This window comes from Ornithodoros turicata, chromosome 1 (genome assembly GCF_037126465.1).
Source record: "Ornithodoros turicata isolate Travis chromosome 1, ASM3712646v1, whole genome shotgun sequence".
NCBI classification, from domain to species: Eukaryota; Metazoa; Arthropoda; class Arachnida; order Ixodida; family Argasidae; genus Ornithodoros; species Ornithodoros turicata.
Window position 1 is genome coordinate 185,773,824 of NC_088201.1, and position 18,906 is coordinate 185,792,729.

The 18,906-nt window shown below is 43.6% G+C and overlaps 2 protein-coding genes across 5 annotated transcripts in view; both read right to left on the minus strand.

Moving 5' to 3' along the window:
• Positions 1 to 18,906, minus strand: part of LOC135374067 (uncharacterized) — a 249,900-nt gene that overhangs the window by 27,067 nt on the left and 203,927 nt on the right. The window contains exons 24-26 of the mRNA XM_064607070.1: positions 17,912 to 18,005; positions 8,174 to 8,298; positions 5,439 to 5,574 (exon numbers count right to left, since the gene is read on the minus strand). Coding sequence (XP_064463140.1) covers positions 5,439 to 5,574; positions 8,174 to 8,298; positions 17,912 to 18,005 — 355 coding nt within the window. The remainder of the gene's footprint in view (positions 1 to 5,438; positions 5,575 to 8,173; positions 8,299 to 17,911; positions 18,006 to 18,906) is intronic.
• Positions 10,844 to 14,154, minus strand: LOC135374026 (uncharacterized). Of its 4 annotated transcripts, XM_064607049.1 has the most exons (9): positions 13,984 to 14,154; positions 13,862 to 13,922; positions 13,713 to 13,808; positions 13,588 to 13,628; positions 13,294 to 13,498; positions 13,133 to 13,209; positions 12,770 to 12,816; positions 12,576 to 12,636; positions 10,844 to 12,496 (listed from the first exon to the last, which is right to left on the minus strand). In XM_064607049.1, the coding sequence occupies exons 3-8, from the start codon at positions 13,801 to 13,803 to the stop codon at positions 12,630 to 12,632; spliced, it is 468 nt and encodes a 155-aa protein (XP_064463119.1). In that variant the 5' UTR covers positions 13,804 to 13,808; positions 13,862 to 13,922; positions 13,984 to 14,154; the 3' UTR covers positions 10,844 to 12,496; positions 12,576 to 12,629. The 4 variants fall into 4 exon arrangements, 3 of the variants coding, with proteins under 3 accessions (XP_064463119.1, XP_064463114.1, XP_064463116.1); XM_064607044.1 differs by lacking the exon at positions 13,862 to 13,922; XM_064607046.1 differs by having other exon boundaries at positions 13,713 to 13,922.

Here is an 18,906-nt window from a genome sequence, read left to right on the forward strand (position 1 = left end):
AGAGGTCAGATAAGATAGTTCAAAGGGGATATATTTTATTGTGCCGCGCAAATAGATGTCGATATTATTCGAGGAGATCACTAAATTTTCGTATCCTTTCCTTGAAACGGGAATCTTTCGTCAAAGTGGTTGACAAGTCGACAAGTTTGTACAGATCCGATGTTGTTATTGAACATCTAGAGAAAGTCCAAATTATTAAATTGTAGCAACAATACTCAATCAAAAAACGAGAAACAAACTTAATTACATCAAGTTTTGTAATATCTTGCAGCAGAAAGTTCTATATAGATGAACCACACAAAAAATCAAATGTGAAACACAACTCAGAAATATGAGGCATTCCCAACTCAGAGATGATTTTTACTTATCTCAATCGAGTGAACAATTGAGACAAATATGACACAATTAATACATCATGCATACATAATGTCCAGCTCATAGAATATCAGTCGAACCTGAAACAAAACAATAATTAATTCAGACAAATCATTTCTAAGCAAGCAGCGTGAATACACCGTAGAATCTGTACAGAAACTTGTCATTTTCAATGAATAAACATGATCAACTAGTGGATTCAAGCGATAAAGTGTGATGAAACCCGACGACCCCCAACACCAACATCAAGTTAGGGAGGGACGGGCTCTAGTATGGCCTTGTACATTGAATCATTAAAATCGCACATTTTTTCTTACTCATCACACCTTTTTGTAAATCAGTTTCCGTAATTTTCATGGCATGTAGATATTAATAACATTCTAAAAAAAATAATCAATAAAATGAGCATAGATATGCGCACACGCGTGCGTGTGGACGCGCACTTGAAAACAGGAGAGACAATTGTTCTACATTGAAGATAGATAGATTTTGTAATCGCTACCATAAGTCATGGGAAGATGTGATAAAACACTGCTTCGAAAAGAAAGAGCCGCGAAAGGATTTCATTATCACTGCATTTCAATACGTCGTAGACATGGTCGTATTCGGAGATAGGGTACAAACTACAGAACTGAAGATGCAAGAATTTATATGCCCAATCTACAATACTTATAAAAATATCTGCACCTCAACGTCGGAAGGACGGCTGGGATAGATGGCGGAGTTTTTGGGATTTGCTAACGAAGAATTGAAATACACTAGACCAGATGTAATTGTAATCATTGCAATGGGCATTGCGTTCATCAAGAAAGCAGTCAGATCAAATTATCATATACAATCTGTCTATATCGCACGGTTCATTACGGACTTGTTGAAATTACACATATCTGAGATGGAAAGTACATAAAATCTTATCACATTTTTTTTCATTTTGATGCAGTTTTTCTGTACGGCTGCGGGAAATCTCGAGTATATTTTGTGAATTGGATCTACGTTTATGTGTTACCTGCGCAGAACTGCTTATTATAATTAATATAGCATATCTTCAGTGTGTTTATGCATAACGCTCATCTTCATTGCGTACTGGGTAATCATTTGTGATGGCGGTAGTGTGATCCGTTTCTCACAAAATCTGATTGCCACTTTGAAATTATTTCATATACGTTTGCGTGCCGTGTGTTAGGAGGATTACGTGATTAGAAATGTATACTTCGCCTGCACATCGTGCTTATAAAAATTCTCCATTTGCATCGCGGCATTTGATAATAGATTCGCTTTTCGCGAAGGCTCCGTATTATCTCGCAGGCACTGAACCCGAATGAGATTGTAAAAGTCCATGACACTGTGTCGCGAAGGCTTTGACTTATCTCGCCGCAATCAGTTATCTTGCCTTATTTTCCGTATCTTGGACGGCTCATTTTTCCTATCCAGTCATACAAACGGACAACTGTGTTGACGAAAATATTTATTCCGCACTCCAATCGGGTTGCTTGTCAAAGACGCCTTTTCTTCTTCTTTTACTACGTCTGGGCTAGTGCAACTGATTGAGAAATATACATGCACTGTGGAATTTAATTCATGAAATATGATAAGTTTTCACAAGAGATTAGTGATCCTTTTTTGTAATCATAGACTGGTGTATCATGCCTCTAAATTTCAATGACCGATCCTTCTCCTGCAATTCTATCCTTCGAATGTTGTACAGCAATACTGCACTGTTGTACTGCAATGTTGTACTTGTACAGAGTGTAGTCGGGTAAAACCCATTTCATGGTCAGGTCTCATTCCCTATGAGAATTCTTACACATAGTGTGGAATATTCGTCTTAGCAATCTTCAATCTAATCATAAGATGTTTTCGTTGCGATGTGTAGAATACATTACAATGATGACAAAGAATGCTTGGTATGTTTGTTGAGTTTCAATAAGTGATGATACATCAGACCTTGCACGGCAATATTGAACTTCTCTTCATTCGACATCACTGACTGTGACTGGTAGAATAAAATAATTGCGTTGCCGTGGTACATATCACGTGATAAATTTTATGTACTTTCCATCTCAGATATGTGTAATTGCAACAAATCCGTAATGAACCGTGCGTGACAGACCGATTGTATATGATAATTTGATCTGACTGCTTTCTTTATGAACGCAATGCCCATTGCAATGATTACAATTTTATCCGGTCTAGTGTATTTCAATTCTTCGTTAGCAAATCTCAGAAACTGCGCCATCAATCCCTGTGGCCATCAATCTATTGTAGATTCGGCATATAAATTCTTGCATCTTCAGTTCTGTAGTGTGTACCATACCTCCGAATACGACCATGTCTACGACGTATTGAAATGCAGTGATAATGAAATCGTTTCGCGGCTCTTCCTTTTCGAAGCAGTGTTTTATCACATCTTGCCATGACTTATGGTAGCGATTACAAAATCTGTCTATCTTTTCAATGTAGAACAATTGTCTCTCCTGTTTTCAACTGCGCGTCTACACTTAACTAAAAGCATATCTATGCTCATTTTATTGATTAATTTTTTTTAGAATGTTATTAATATCTACATGCTATGAGAATTATGGAAACTGATTTACAAAAAGGTGTGATGGGTAAGAAAAAATGTGCGATTTCAATGATTCAATGTACAAGGCCATACTAGAGCCCGTCCCTCCCTATCTTAATGTTGGTGTCGGGGGTCGTCGGGTTTCATCACACTGTATCGCTTGAATCCACTACTTGATCATGTTTATTCATTGAAAATGACAAGTTTCTGTACAGATTCTACGGTGTATTCACGCTGCTTGCTTAGAAATGATTTGTCTGAATTAAATATTGTTTTGTTTCAGGTTCGACTGATATTCTATGAGTTGGACATTATGTATGTATGATGTATTAATTGTGTCATATTTGTTTCAATTGTTCACTCGATTGAATAATTTCTCTATGTGTTGGATGGTGTGCAGGTTTGGCTTTCTATTAATTGTAGCTCTTGATTGTGTTGTTTCTCGTTATTTGCTTACGTCTATGCTGTTCACTTAATAAGAAATTAAATTTTATGTAATGTTCGAATTGCGCTGGAAATGTTATGACAGATGTTCACACTATTGCAATGATGGTTCTCACATGTAGGAATATTTATAATACAACTTGTAATGTGATTGTGATCATATTGATTAGGAATATCTTCTTTGGAGTGGTATATATTTTATTTCTTCTTGTGTTCTTGTCGTTCGTGTTCCGTGGTTTTCCATACATCTAACGGCACCCATTTTCAACAAACCAGGGCAGATATCATCAGAGCTGGTTGTTGGCTAGGAGCGTGTTATGTGGTGAAGTTCATTTTTAACATATTTTCTGTGTTGGATTCATAAAACAATGTAATGTTTGTAGTGTCTCTTAGAATGAAATTGTATAGTGTCACAAGGATGATTTTATGCTAGTTAAAATGATAAATTATTCTCCTCTGCTGTTTTGATTAAGAATAACTTCTTTGTAGTGGTATAGATTTTATTTCCTCTTGTGTTCTTGTCCCATGATCTTCCAGGGTCTGTGCTGTACACAATTAATTACACACATCTATCGGCACCCGTCTTCAACAATCAAGGCAGATATCACCAGATCTGGTTGTTGGCGAGGAGCGTGCTATGTGGTGAAGTCCATTTTTAACATATCTATTTTCTGTGTTGGATTCTTGAAACAAAGTAAGGTTTGTAGTGTATCTTAGAATGAAAATTGTATAGTGTTCGATTAGATTATGTCACGAAGATGATTTTATGATAACTAAAATGATAAATTATTCTCCTCTGCTGTTTTGATTAAGAATAACTTCTTTGTAGTGGCATAGATTTTATTTCCTCTTGTGTTCATGTCCCATAGTCTTCTTGGGTCTCTGCTGTTCACAGTTAATTACATACAACTATCAGAACTTCCCGCTATTGCACTGATGGTTCTCACGTATAGGAATATTAGACTTATAATTTTGTTTATAATCATATTGATTAAGAATATCTTCTTTCATTAAATGTGGTGATCGTTTTTCGTTTTGATATGGTGTAGCTATTATTTCCCTACATGTTGGATGACTGGTTCTATATTAATGCTATGTGTTGATTCGAATTATTGCCTTATGTCTGCGCTATTCACTTCAACAGAAATTGATCAATTAATTTTGGGTCATATTAGAATATTAAACTTAGCTTCCATATTATGCTCAAAATTACTTACATCTATCAGGTTCTCCCATCTCAGACTTTTTATAATAAAACTTGTAATTTCGATTGTAATCGTATTAAGAACATCTTTGATTAAACGTGCTACTACATTTTAATTTCGGAATCTAAGGACTGGATATAATTAATAAATTCTCTATATTATTCACATGTACTGTCTCGTGTTTTTGTTTCTTCTGTTACAGGTCGTGAAGTTTTTTCGGCTGGGTTTTTCTCCTTCACCTGATCGGCATCACAATTGGCACAATTCCCAGCACTATTGGCTTTAATAAATATATCTCAAGTTGATTGGCATTATAATTGGCATTAATAAATATATTTTCAATTGTACTTTTTGTGTATGACCCTTCTTTGCATGTCTCTGCATGTTATAAGCGCGCGGACAACCCTCCGCACACGCGCCGCGCGGAAAAAAATACGCGCAGGGCTCAGGGGCAGGGCCTAGGGGTCCAGGTTGCTGAGTGGACCAGCCGTAGCCTCGACGTGACTGAATACTACTGCGACAAGCTACGTCAAACGACAATTAAGCAAAAAGCCAATGCGCGTGGTGGCAGGGTTGGAACTTTCACTCTCCGGATCTCCGTCAAGCGATGTCACCTTTGTAGCACATCAGCTTGGCTTTCACCTGAATTGTCTGCCTCAAGTGCAGGGCCGGACAAATCAGTCATGATTCCCGTCTCCTCAAGCGTTTCTAAGTCACTCATCCAGTGAAACACGAGGTGGGCGGTATCTGTGGCAGACTTCTAACAGGGTGTGGGGTGAAAACAGCCTTCGTCTGGATAAGTATCTCAAGAAGACTGTGGAACCGCCAGTTGTACGTGAAAAAGTCCTTACCAGCAGTACCATTTGTTCGCCTCTTTATTCACATATTCGGGGGGAAGGACAAGGCCGCGTTCCTTGATAAAGCTTTCTTCGCAGGCAGTCTGTGCAGGTGATAACGTTTTGTTAGGGCACTTTGATGCAACGTCGCCTGAAAACGGAAATAATTATGCGTGTAACGTTGCCCCAACTAACTTGTACAAATAATTTCAGAAAGACGATCTCCCTGCTTTCACGAAACCCAGTAGAAGATGCATCCAACAGTGATTACGTGGTAGTCAATTTTTCATACGACTTACGTTTTAAGTTCCTACAGTTTGAAATATTACTGTTCTCTTGCAGAGTTCACTTTTCGCGATGACCTTTCTAGAATACAGACAGGTTATGGCGAACAAGTGCATTCGTGTACATTTGTGGTCGTTGCCAGTGTTTAGGGCTTGATGCGTCTTCCGTAACATCGTTCCTGTGCGACGCCGTTTTATTAGGAAGAGCTCAGAGTAAGTGCCCCATTACACTTGCGTCGTGCAGCTTTTTTAACATGTGTTATTTTGCAGAATTCGAGAACTCCTTGATGACAGGACATCCCAGATTAAATGAGATTCAGGACAGGTCCAGAACCCCCCCCCCCCAACGTTTCCCCTACGCGCTTATGAAGAACCTATACGACTTAATAGCCAGCTTGTGAATTGTGAACTGAGACACAGTCGGTTTAGTGTTCACGTCTTTGCAAGTGTGCTTCCTGCAGCATATGGATGTTCATTGCATCTAAAGTATCTGTATGGTATCTCGATCCGATTGCAAACATATTTCACGAGGTTTGTACGGCTTGTCGTTTGTCTGCATGATAGTCTTTCTTAAACATAATTTTCAATCATTGGTGAGATAGCATATTGCCCCACGAAGTTACAGCAGGCTCCAACAGCATGGTATACGAGCCCGTGGACATCCTCTCAGAAATTACAGGATGGCTGATTACCTGAAATTCAACTTATTATATTTTTAAGGGTAAAAAGTGTGATGTACTACGTATCCTCAAACGAACACTTACTTTGAAACACAAATCGCTAAAGTTTGCTATGCATATGAGGAGTAATTGAATCCCCAAAACTCTTGTGTGCAAAAAGAGCGACGCCCATTCCACGTCAAAGGGCCACGTGGTTGCGGGCGATGAAGCTGATTGGGTTGAGGGCTGATCTGCTGTTCAGATAGATCGGCCCTATTTATGGTCCATATAAGCTGCCGACACCGAAGGTCATGCCGATTCGGATTATCTCTCGTACGTGCTTGTCTTCGGATCGCAGAAAAGGAGCTAGGACTTAAATAACGGCTGGCTGAAAATCTGCTATCTTTTACTTCTCCGAAAGCAGTCAATAAGTGAACTGACGTATTTTAGGTAATTAGTCGTGCAGTAGATGCACGCGTTTTCCCACAGGACGTACGCCTGACCGCATAACCCTGGTGCCAAAACCATGCTTATATCTGTGCCGCTCCACAGCCTTATTGTAGAGAATAAAACCATCGGGTTGTTGAACAAGTGCTGTCTCGTAAACAGCATGTTGGGTGCAACTTGAGTATTTCATGTCGCACGCCGTGTTATTGAGGAATATAAGTAACGGACCGTTGACAGACACGCATGAACGCCGAGGTAAGTAGCGGGATAACAGCATAACAAAAGTATTTGCGTTACTTTTATTTGGTACAGGTAGCGGTCTCGAATTTCTTTTCTGTACGACCAGATTCCTTACTGTTGAAAGTACACCGGGATCTTCGTTAATGACTGATTGGAATTTGTAAATTCTTTTTTTTTATTCTTTCTAATTCGAATTCGAATTCCTTTTTATTCTTCAATCAAACTCCGTAAAGGCAGGGAACAACACCACTCTTACCTCATTTACAAATTCCAATTAATCATTAACGAAGATCCCGGTGTACTTTCAACAGTAATGAATCTGGCCGCCTAGATGGGATATACTTTCCTTTTTTTTTCATATTTTTTCTTTTCAGCTACGCCCTCAGTACAGTTCACCCTGATCTGGCTCAGTAAGACGAATGACATCACCAAACGGACTTGACTTGCGGAATGTTCCAGAACATAACTCACGGACAACTACCACGTGGCACATTTGCACCGACTGTGAAGTGACTTACCGAATCTATTTAAGCATATGCAACTCTTGTAGTTCTTTCGTCCTGACGAAGATAGTGGCACTGTCGAAACTTCGACCGTTCTTTTATAATCTATGTTTTAAATTACCCATTAAATAAATTAGTTTTTGTTAACTTTCCTGTAATCTGTCGTCCACATCGTATTAATATATATATATATATATATATAGTTGAAATAAATGGGAGACAGAAGACGAAAGTAGGGGAAGTAACAAAAAAGGGGTTCATTCAAACTTAAAAATTATAAAAGTTAGGGAGGATGTCTACGTTACGGCGGAAGGTCCGCCTTCTTCGGGACGGAAGAGCTAAATGTGGCCGCGAGGCTGATAAGCCTTATCAACCTCGTGGCCACATTTAGCTCTTTCGCAGAATAGAAGCAGAATTCAGCTCTATTGCACAATAAAAGACATAAATGTTGATTTAAAATATTTCGATTAATATTGGAACGATAAAGGAAGCCAGCAGACGCAACTGCGGTTGTAGGATGTGGCAACTTCATCGCTGGAGTTAGAAACACGAGTGTTGAAACATGCCGTGCAACATGTGTCAAGCCCACTGCATTCTTTTTGTTATTTGATACTCACAGACTGGCTTCGATGTTCCACAGTCAGCGTTGATGTCCTTGAAGAACCGCTCAAGAACAAACGTCTCATCGCATCTTTGTCTTTCGAGTATTTCCGGAACACAAGTCTTGCTGTATTCCATAACACTAGAAGAGATAAGACCTATAAGTAATCTCCGAAATTACTGGGACATTCTGACGCCATCTCATGACATCCCTTGATTGAATCACGCAGAATAAGCAGCACAGTCAACTGCACAGGAGAGATGGAACAGTTTTTCCCGCCATTCGAAGCAGCAAGCTACCTCAAACGTAAATCCAGATAATTCGGAAACAGCCAATTTGCGTGGTGCTAGGAACTTGACTATTATTAGGAATAATTTACCTTCTGACAACATGGACAGACCCCCTCGCTGCTTTGTTCACCAGACCTGTATCAGCAGCCGTGTTTACATTAACTCGGCAGAGCAGGTCCAGTTGACAGTTGAGTCGGGTTGAACTTGTAGCGCCACCGCCATCTAACGATGGTCACGGTCCTCGGGGACTGCTTTTTATCTCTCGAGCTGTCTGTTTCTTTCGGGCAGTGCCGAAGTGGCACCGCGCAGTAAACACTGTTTCCCCTTCTGTCGGAGTCTAGTGTGGACTCGTTTACTCAGGCTTCCACATCTCTGGTGACCCGAACGGCGAACGCCCTGCTTTTTCTCGCTGCTTCGAATGCCAACACTTCGCTCCGGCCTGACTACTACTGCTACTGAACTTGGTATGAACACTCCGATTCAGCACCAACCGGACCTGGCCCCGCCCACGTCAGGCCCCTTGACCACCACTCCCCTACCTTCCGTAGAAGGAACTCTGTCCCTGCGTCTACCACCTTATTGGGCTCACGACCCGCAGCTATGGTTCGCCCAGGCCGATGCTCAATTTTCCGCCCGACACATTTCGTCGCAGATTACCAGGTACGGGTATGTCCTTGCGGCATTGCCTGCTGATACCGCGGAGGAGATCCGCGATATTATTCTCCAACCACCCCTCGACAAGCCCTACGGCACCCTCAAGACAGAATTAATCGCCCGAACAAAAATGTCTTCCCAACGTCACCTGCAGCAGCTTATCACCAACGAAGAGCTCGGCGACCAGAAGCCAACCCAGCTTCTTCGACGGATGCGAGCTCTAGTTGGCAATGCCACTCTAGATTCATCGCTTCTCCAATAACTGTTTTTGCAACGGCTGCCCGCGGAAGCACGCCGCATCCTTGCTGCGGCAGGCAGCACTTCCTTAGACGACCTTGCCAAGCTTGCTGACCGTATACTTGACCACTCGCCGGCGGCATCGGCTACCATCTCCTCTCTTGGCCACACGCCCCCTTCTGCGCGTCTTGACATCGACCTCTCTGGCACACCTGCTGCAATGGCGGCCATGACTGGAACGTTACAGAACATGAACGCCGCCATGGCGAATCTCACGGCAATGGTGGCTGGCATTTCCACCCGCAGCAGGTCCCCCTCTCCCGTCGGTCGCCAAGATACCCGACGGCGCCGTCACTCCAGCCGTCGCAGTTTCTGCTCACCCGTGCATTCGGAGGACAGCACGTTTTGCTGGTACCACTTTAACTTCGGCGGCAGAGCTCAGAAATGCAAGCCCCCGTGCAGCTGGCCGGGAAACGGTCCAACCAGCAACTCAGGGCGGCAGCAGCTGGTGTTTCGCGAACCCGCCTGTTCTTTATTCAGGACAAGATTAACAACCCGAGATTTTGCCACCCGGCTCTCCTCATTCTCCACCCTGCGGGCGCCGTCTTACCGACCCTCATCCGATCGTCGCGTCTTTGTGCACCCCGACCTGGCAACCACGACACATGTCTTCGTACGCCACGACGGCCATCGGCAGCCCCTGCAGAACCCATACGACGGTCCCTACCTCGTACAAAGTCGCCGTCCGAAATCCTTCACCCTCCTCATCAACGGGCGCTCCGAGGTGGTTTCAACGGATCGCGTGAAGCTCGCGTACATGGACATCCCGTCTTGCTCAGCGTTTTCAGCCCCCGTCTCTTCGGTCCCCCCCCCCCCGTGACTCCGGTTTCGTCCTCGTCTCGCCGGGTGCGCTTGGACTCGAGACCGCCTACCTGCCTTCGGCTTTAGACTCTCTTTGCGTGCTCGCTCTCCGTGCTTCTAGAGGGGGGAGCCTGTAGCGCCACCGCCATCTAACGATGGTCACGGTCCTCGAGGACTGCTTTTTCTCTCTCGAGCTGTCTGTTCCTTTCGAGCAGTGCCGAAGTGGCACCGCGCAGTAAACACTGTTTCCCCTTCTGTCGGAGTCTAGTCTGGACTCGTTTACTCAGGCTTCCACAAACTCATCCGACGCGGTTTACATGAACTCTCTTCAGGGAGAGCCGATCGCAGCGACGCTCCGCGTCTAGTCGAGTCAAGCCGTGCCAGCACAGCAAATCCGTCTCTTCCCCAGCAAACCAAAATCCATACCTGCGATGAACCCCGAACCATGCATTGGGGCGATGCGTTCGTTCCCGGTAGGAATGCCAATCCCCGAAAAAACTCCGAAAAACGCACAACTTGGCCACCCGAGTAACGTCCCCGCAAGCTACCCGGGGATCACCCGAGCGATCAAGCTGGGATGATACTGCGTGCGTCTTTTGAGGTATTGCAGTGAAGCATGCATGCGGCCCAGAGCTCGCGGTAGCTCCTCCTCCCGCTACCCGCCCACTGCCGTGGCTCAGAATGGCGAAGAGCACTGAAACTACTGCTTTGGAATTTCAGTAAAATATATTTATTTCCTAAGCGCACATGGCCTTGTACACAACACGTACTACAAACGAGAGTACATAAACACCCCACTGTTGGAAAAACCTCTGAAACTCAGTGGAGGTGCAAGGTTCCACCTATTCTCGCTTCACAAACACATTCACAAACTTCTCTCGTCTCTCTCAGAAGAGAAAATAGAAAAAGGGTGGGTTGAACAGTAAACTGAGAAATGTTTGTATACAGGGTGTCCCAGCTAATGTGAACCACGGTATTAAAACAGGCGAAGCGTTCTACGCGAACAGCAGCTGATGAGCCTTGTTAATCTGCCTACCCGTTTTCCCCCAATGCTGCTAATAAATAACTTAGGGGTAACAAAGCAAAGTTTTTCACTTCTTATATAGGGTCTATGTGTCAACCAGAAGGTATAGACTGGTTTGAGAAACACCTACCCCTGTGCCTAAGTCAAAGTACACTTTTTTTCTTTTTTCAAGAAAAATGCACCGCGTTACAACTTGGAAATCCACAGAAAAGGTGACATTTTTTCACATAAGCGTGGACGCTATTTTATCGAAAGGCACAAAGCTCGTGACAGATTGTCACTTCTGATGTTATTTCGTATTGTGGTAATTTCGCGATCTTTTTGCTACGAACGTCGTCTACGTAAGGCATTATTAGGCAATTACTCACAGCTATTTAATTTGTCTTAAGGAAAAGATACATGTGACCAAAACATACCACTTTTCGAAACATTCAACAACTGTTCTTGATATACAACACTTATAGCCTTTTCTTGTTACATTCCTCGTTCCATCATATGTGGCTGACACATACTGTACATGACAAAAGTCTTCGATTTTTACCTCGCATAATAGAGTTTTAAGGAACAACGTTTTAAGTCAGATCACAAGGAAATATTGTATACAGTACTTCAATTAGGTAAACGATGCTCCAGAAAATATCACAGTATAACTCCCCTCTGCACTTTTGGCAAGCAGAAGCTTCGAGCGGGCTACATTCTAGTCGTTTGAGCATGCATGAGAACTTGACAAGACAGTTTGAAGGCTGCAAATGGATGATTTGAGTGTTATGAGCACTTTAGTATACAGAGTAAAGTACATACGAATGACAATCTTGCCCCAGATTGAGGGCGCTTAAGTTCTTTTTTTTCCCTTTACGACCTTTGTAGCTGAAGTTCTGTGCTACATCATCTGACATAAGTTCACACAAAGCAGTCTAGTGATGTCTCTTTCGTCAGTGCCCCCACATCTCAGAAGAACGTGCTCGCGCATCATTAAGAAAAGCCATGAGATACTCAACTGACGAAAACAGAACTTTACGCACAACCTTATCCAAAATACATGTAGACAATGCGCGTGGATTGTGCAGAACGTACCAATTATAGCCTTTGTGATGATAAAGAGAGACATCGAATCGCAGAAGTTCTTGACGATATTAGAATGGCTCCCTGAAGATGTCATTTTCTGCAGGCCCTTCCGTTGGTGCCGTTGTTAACTTGGCCAATATGAGGTCAAGCCGCACGGTGTGGTGCTCCTGAATAAGCTTCATGGTATCCACCATTCTGAGCACTTGAGCTGTAAAGGTTAAAGTAAATTACGTTAATTGCTTTGCGCCCTTTCGCTGGAAGCAAAGAGGCAAAGTGGAGGTATTTACTTCCGGTGTGGGGAGATCTCCTGAGACAGCCCTCGAGAAGCACCTATTAACACCCTAAGACCTAGAAGAAGAAACAACGTTGCACACGTTGTACAAAAGTTGCAATCTGCCACAAAATCAAGGGAAACGTTGAAAGCTACATACCTGTGACATGTGTACTTAGATAATTATGTTAAATAAAATATTCTGATCACCTGTGACCGATGTGCAAAGCATCTGCTCCGCTGCAAGATGTTGGCATCTAAAGAGGAGATGACATTTTTTACGTCAAAGCACATGATTGTCTCATGAGTACAGAGTATTAAAAATGTGTTTACAGATTTGGAAATATGTGCAACATGAATGGAATGAAAAAGAAGAAAAATGGAGATGTAGGCACTCGTTAAGAGCACCAGCTATTCACGCACAATATCTGGGAGAAAGAAAAGGAAATAAATTAATGACAGAGGGAATCGTATGCTTGGTATAGTACGCGATCATTTTTTTTCTTTTTTATGATGCTGACTACGGAATTATGATCTGCAATGCACTTCTAACATACAGGAAAATGTTCCTACCATGTGCAGGATATACACTGCAGCAGTACGGGGGAGGGGCCACTCATCTGGTTGATTTCTGCTTGGGATACGCACAGCTGAAACAGTTTGCTTTGCAGTTAGTTCACCATACAACAGTCAACGCATCACAATATCGTTTGGGAGAATCCCTATTGGCATACCATACTGTGAAGTTTGTGCGTCTGGTTGCCTTATTCGCTGGGACTGAGACAGCTGGGCTGACTGCCCCACTGGCTGAAGTAGACGCTCATTCATTTCCCTCGTCTGCCATTGCATCGTTGTATACTTGGCGGGCTGTGTGGGACTCTGTGTGACAATGTCGTAAGCGATATGAAGCGCATAAAGTGTCAAGTTCATCCAGCGGCTCTGAAATTTAGGTTGGATTGGTTTGCCAACCATGCTGAAAGCATGTTCAAAAGCGTTTTGTATGGCTGGAAATACATAATTCTGCGTACCCCGATGGGAAATTCAGGGTCCGGATGCCCAGCTTCATTCACTGCATGATGAATGTCTTAATTTTACCAGCGTTAAAGTACAACACGTTCAATGCAAGGCCATGAAACACTGGAATGAATCATACGGTGAGAATAAGGTTGCCAAGTAGGTGGAGGCGGCACATCTTGGATTGGTCTGCGATTTTTGACGCTGCAGCAGAGACAGCGTGACAGCATTTCTCCTATTTTCAACAAAGAGTGATCATGTTCTGTAACAATGACTCACTTGACATACAAGGGAGGTCTTTCAGTTCGGGAGAACAGTCATGCTGCAGAAGTTGGCGTGACAGAATTTTCTACAAAGAAAAATGTACTGACTCTACGCTTCCTAAATTGTGGTAATATAGATTAATTTACCTTGAACGTCGCTCAAGTCCATGTATGTTAGTGGAGAGTGTCCTTCAGAATTGCACCTCTGACTGAACATCTGTACAAGCGTCCATGCACTTTAGTCATCGACACTTTGCCATCGGTAACGCCTGTTCCGTACAAGCGTTGCTCAAATGAGCCATATGTGACCCTCGCTGGTGTAACACATGTACTTCTCCTTCTATACCTTCATCGGAAGCGTCTTCATAAATGTCCATGACATCCGAACCACTTGTTTGAGAATTGCGGGATAGAAACGCGCCGTGTTCCAAGAGCATTGGACCGCTGTTACTCGTATTGTCGTGCCCTGACTGAGGGTACCGGCTACCCTCGATGCCCTCACATTGTTAGTTTCGCCGCTGTACCTTACGGAACGTATTGCTTGCTGGCTCTCACTCACGGGGACACTGACATTTCGTCGAGATGTGCGTGATGGCATCCACATTTTTTTTGGCACCTCAGCGTACAGTCTGGTTCCAGAGTGGTGTCTTTTCTCCCAGCTACACTCACAAGCAGTCAAACAAATGAACACATTTCAACTCGCTCACACAACTCACACAACAACGCACAACTCGCTCACAACTGTAACATCACACCACAACACCTCCATCCTGCAACCCGGACGAGCTTGCTAACGGTTTGAACGTTTGAATATCGCTCCCACTGGCCGCCTAGAAGCCGCGCAAGTCGCGTATCTTATTAAAACCACAAAATACTGGATGTGCCATGCGTAAATATGAAGAGTGAAATTGATAAATTTTACATCGTGTTCGGTAACGACCATATTAAGGATCACGTAGTAACGTTACAAAATGCAGCCGCAGTTGCGTACCGCGCAAGCGCAGTTGGAGGCGCGAAGGGTTCGAGGCGTCTGCATTCTCGCAGGCAGCTCTCACAGGGATGAATATGGGACGATTTCCTATTGCTCGCTCCCGGAGATCTGGGGGACGGCGCATGGATCAACTCATCCCGATGAGGCCGTGAGATGAAAACGGGATGATCTGGGAATCATGTGTGTTTGCTGGGTCGCTTCTGTTTCTGTACACGTCTGCGGGGGCCTACTTTGAGCGATTGCTGCCTCGGACGCAGCGACACGATGTACTCGATCCCGCAGATCATTCGTTCCAAGCTGGACCAGTCGTCGTTTACATCCACTTCGCTGGTCGCGTAGAGCGAGTGAACGCGCCCCTGTTGTCGCGTTGACGCGACTCGACCCGGCGCGGAGTCAACTCGACCGAACAGCGTTTACACGAGCAAATGGAACTCCGGTCGAGCTCATGTAAACCTGGCTAGTGTGACACGTGAGGGGTGAGAGCTGCCACGAATCTGTTTGGTGTCGAGATAGAGGAGGAGCAAGCACAACAACTATGATACCGGGGTCTGTTGTGCTTGTGGAAGGCGCAAGGTGTACTACTATTCTTGGGTTAGTGAATGCTGAGGACAACTCAACTCGCGGTGTCGCTCCGGCAGCACAGCGACGTAATGGTTGACTTACGTAAAGTTGAGGTTGTAGTCAGATTAGCCTGCGGAATCATTAAGCTTGGCCTCCCTGCAAAGTGGCATACGATCACAGAGTGCGTCAGCACAGAAGCTAAGTCAGCTACTACGCCTCTGTGCCAGAGCTCCACCGCGTGTCCAGATATCCTCAGAATTCACTAGTCCAATAATAGTATACCTTACGCCGACCAGTAGCTCACCCGCTTCTACTGAATCCCCTTTCTTACAGAGCTGTTTCCATACTTGTGTATATATACCGTTTCTCTTCTGTAATAGTTAACGGTATTTGTTCGCAACCATATCTCCCAACATCAGGAGTTCCCCAGGACTCGGGCCACTCTTCAACGTTTTTGTCAACGATCTCGTTATGTGTATCCAACATTTTAACTTGCTACGGTATGCCGAGGATGGGAAATTGTTGAAAGTAGTCTCATCCCCATTGGACTGCGCCTTGCAACAAAGGGACATCGACCGTGTTATCCAGTGGTGTCGCACGAGCAAACTTCTAATCAACACAGGTGTATTTCTCTCGTAAAGCCAACATAACCTGTTATAAACACTGTTCCAGCACAAATGTCATCACCCGCGCTAACTTGGTCCGTGACCTCGGTGTGACGTTCGATTCGAAATGCTCCGCATTGCGCACTCTAGGACTCTGGGACATACAAAGATATTCCCAAATCCTGATGTTGTTGTATGACCATATCAGGTCTATGTTGACCCTCGCATTGCATACGCATCCTTAATATGGAACTGTCTAAGTAACCCTCAGCGCATAGAAGCTGACCAAATAAGAAAGCGCTCCACATTTCACACTACCTATATTTCGGTTACACCCGGGGATTCCAGACGAACAATTATGAATATCTACTCAGACACGTTGGTCTCATTCCCCTTTCAACTCAGCGCGACATTACCGATGCCACTTTCTTATACAAGTGCCTTCAGTCTTGAATTGACCGTCCACAGTTGCTATGATCTCTGCCTTTCGGTCTTCCAGGTGAGTCCCTACGGAAGCATCCTACATTTTTAACTTGATGTATTTAATGGGGACACTATCTCGCGAGGCAAGACCCTCGTAAACTCGCTGTCATGTGATTTTTTTTCCCGTAACAGTTCCCGTTCTACTCGAAAGAGGTTGTATCTAAAGTTTTCCATTTGTGAAGTTCACTCATTTTGCTTGTGCCCATTTGTCTTTTCCTGACATCCTGCAGTTCTTCTGATCAGTATTGGATATAATTCCTTCGATCTTTTACTCAGCTTTCTGCCGTCCTTTAGTCCTGTCATTTCACGTATGCGTAATGTAAAATATGTTATGTAAGACGTGCCTGTTATTTTAGATATAAGCAGTCTATCCACCAACGCTATTGTACATATATTCTGTGGCCTACGTGTGTATTGCGTAACCTGTGAATATATTCTTCATTGCTTGGGTACCTGTCGTTTTCGGCATTATGTAGAACTTTGTGAGTGTGCGCCAATACCGAGGCCCTCGAGCCTGTTTTGGGCACATAATAAAAATGTGTGGCTGCAGTTGTTCTGTCTTCTACCCTGTCCCTGCCTTCTTGCTGCTATTCGTCATCATGAACATAAAATTATTATTATTATTATTATTTGACAATGAAAACAGCTTTTTCACCAAATCACACAAGCTTGGCTGCACTAGACAGAGCAGAATAGTAACTGTGGACGAATTAAAGGGGAGAAGAGCAAAACACAATGTTCCATGTATTCACATAAGCGACGTTCACTCCTCGAGGAGAAGATGCGAAAAACGTCACCGATTTTAGCTACCCCGTAAATACAAGTGATATACGTCCCCGTCCTGTCCCGTCCGTCCGTAGTCTTCTCGTGAATATGGACATGGGAGAACTGATGTTCTCAGGCTGGAACAACATAGAGGGGACAAATACATACAAAGCCTTCGTTAGTCTTCTCGTGCCGTGCTAACCTGCAGTAAATATCATGGGGCGCAGCCGCAATATAGTTCGTACCAGACGACACGGAGATGCGTTCTAACGAAAAGTCAATATTCGTGGTTTGAATGCTCAACATAATGCGCGGCGAAACTTTTGCCCCCATGCGAGTATTTCCTATTTCCATTTTTCTATTTTTCTTGAGTTCTCCTCCACTAGAATGTTCCGCAGGGATTACGGGAAGCGCGTATTGTATCAGAATTTGTGATATAGCATGGATGTGCAAGTGGATGCTATCCTGTACGACATTCCGAGGGCACTTGAAAGAAAAATTCCTACCCGGTTCGGCATCCCGGGATCCACATTTTGAAATCCTGATACCACGGGATTGTAAAAACGGCTCGGGATCCCGAATCCTAGGATGCCGATAACCCCGTCCCACTTTTTTCTGCTAAACGCCCTCGCTATATGGCCGTTTGAAACGCACATGGAAAAGAGCTTACCAACAAAGCAGTTTGGATGCGTCTTGCAACTTCTGGTAATTGTTGTAGCACGTACTCTTTGCACTGTCTAGTAATCCTGTAGGACAGATGGCACCTGAAAACGACAGATATGATTTCGTTTCATCGATGTTTTCGCCGCACGGAAACTACGGAATCTATGTGGAATGGTACGATGACCGAAGAATACCAATGGGCAGTCCTGGGAAGTAATCTAATAAGAAATAACTAGTTTTTTTTTCTTTATCATGGGGTTCCAAGATCCTTACGGCTTTATATGGACAGATCAGACAAAGTAAATCACAGGCAACAGTATAGCAAAGCAACAACACGGGAACGCACCAGAATAAAAGTGACGCGGATTGGTAGCACTACAATCGAAATGAAGAACGGAGAACAGTGCTGAATGATGCATGATTTACAACTGAGGTGATGGATGAAGGTAAATAATTCCATAGTCTAATGACGTGTGGAAAGAAGGAAAAGTGGAAAGAGCTTCTATGGGAAATGTACGGTTCATATTTGTGAGCAGCAGGAGCAGCATCGTCAATGAGTTTTTCCATTTCCAGATATACTCACATGACTCGGTACCGAGCAAAACCTCAACTGAACATCTGACTATTTTACTGGCCACACGTTCGGCTCTCAGCACCAGAAAGCTTTTCTTGGTCCGTAGATTGCATGTTCTTGGAGGCAGACAGGGAGTCAATGTTGTATAAATAACCGTGCAGTTAATGAGGTGTTGCAATAATAATCAATAATAAATACAGATAATAATTATAAGTGAATAATACTAATAACAATAAACTGCAATACTTGATTTCCATAATCGCCTCATAAATTTCAGCACTGAAGATTGACATTGCCCGGCATGGGATGTGATCGCAGACACGTCTCAATTACCATTGCACATGTTACTCCTCCTTGTGTTCTTGACCCGTGCTGCATGTTCTTTGAATCTGACTTAAAGCTGTATGCTCCTTGCTTTGAAGCAGTGT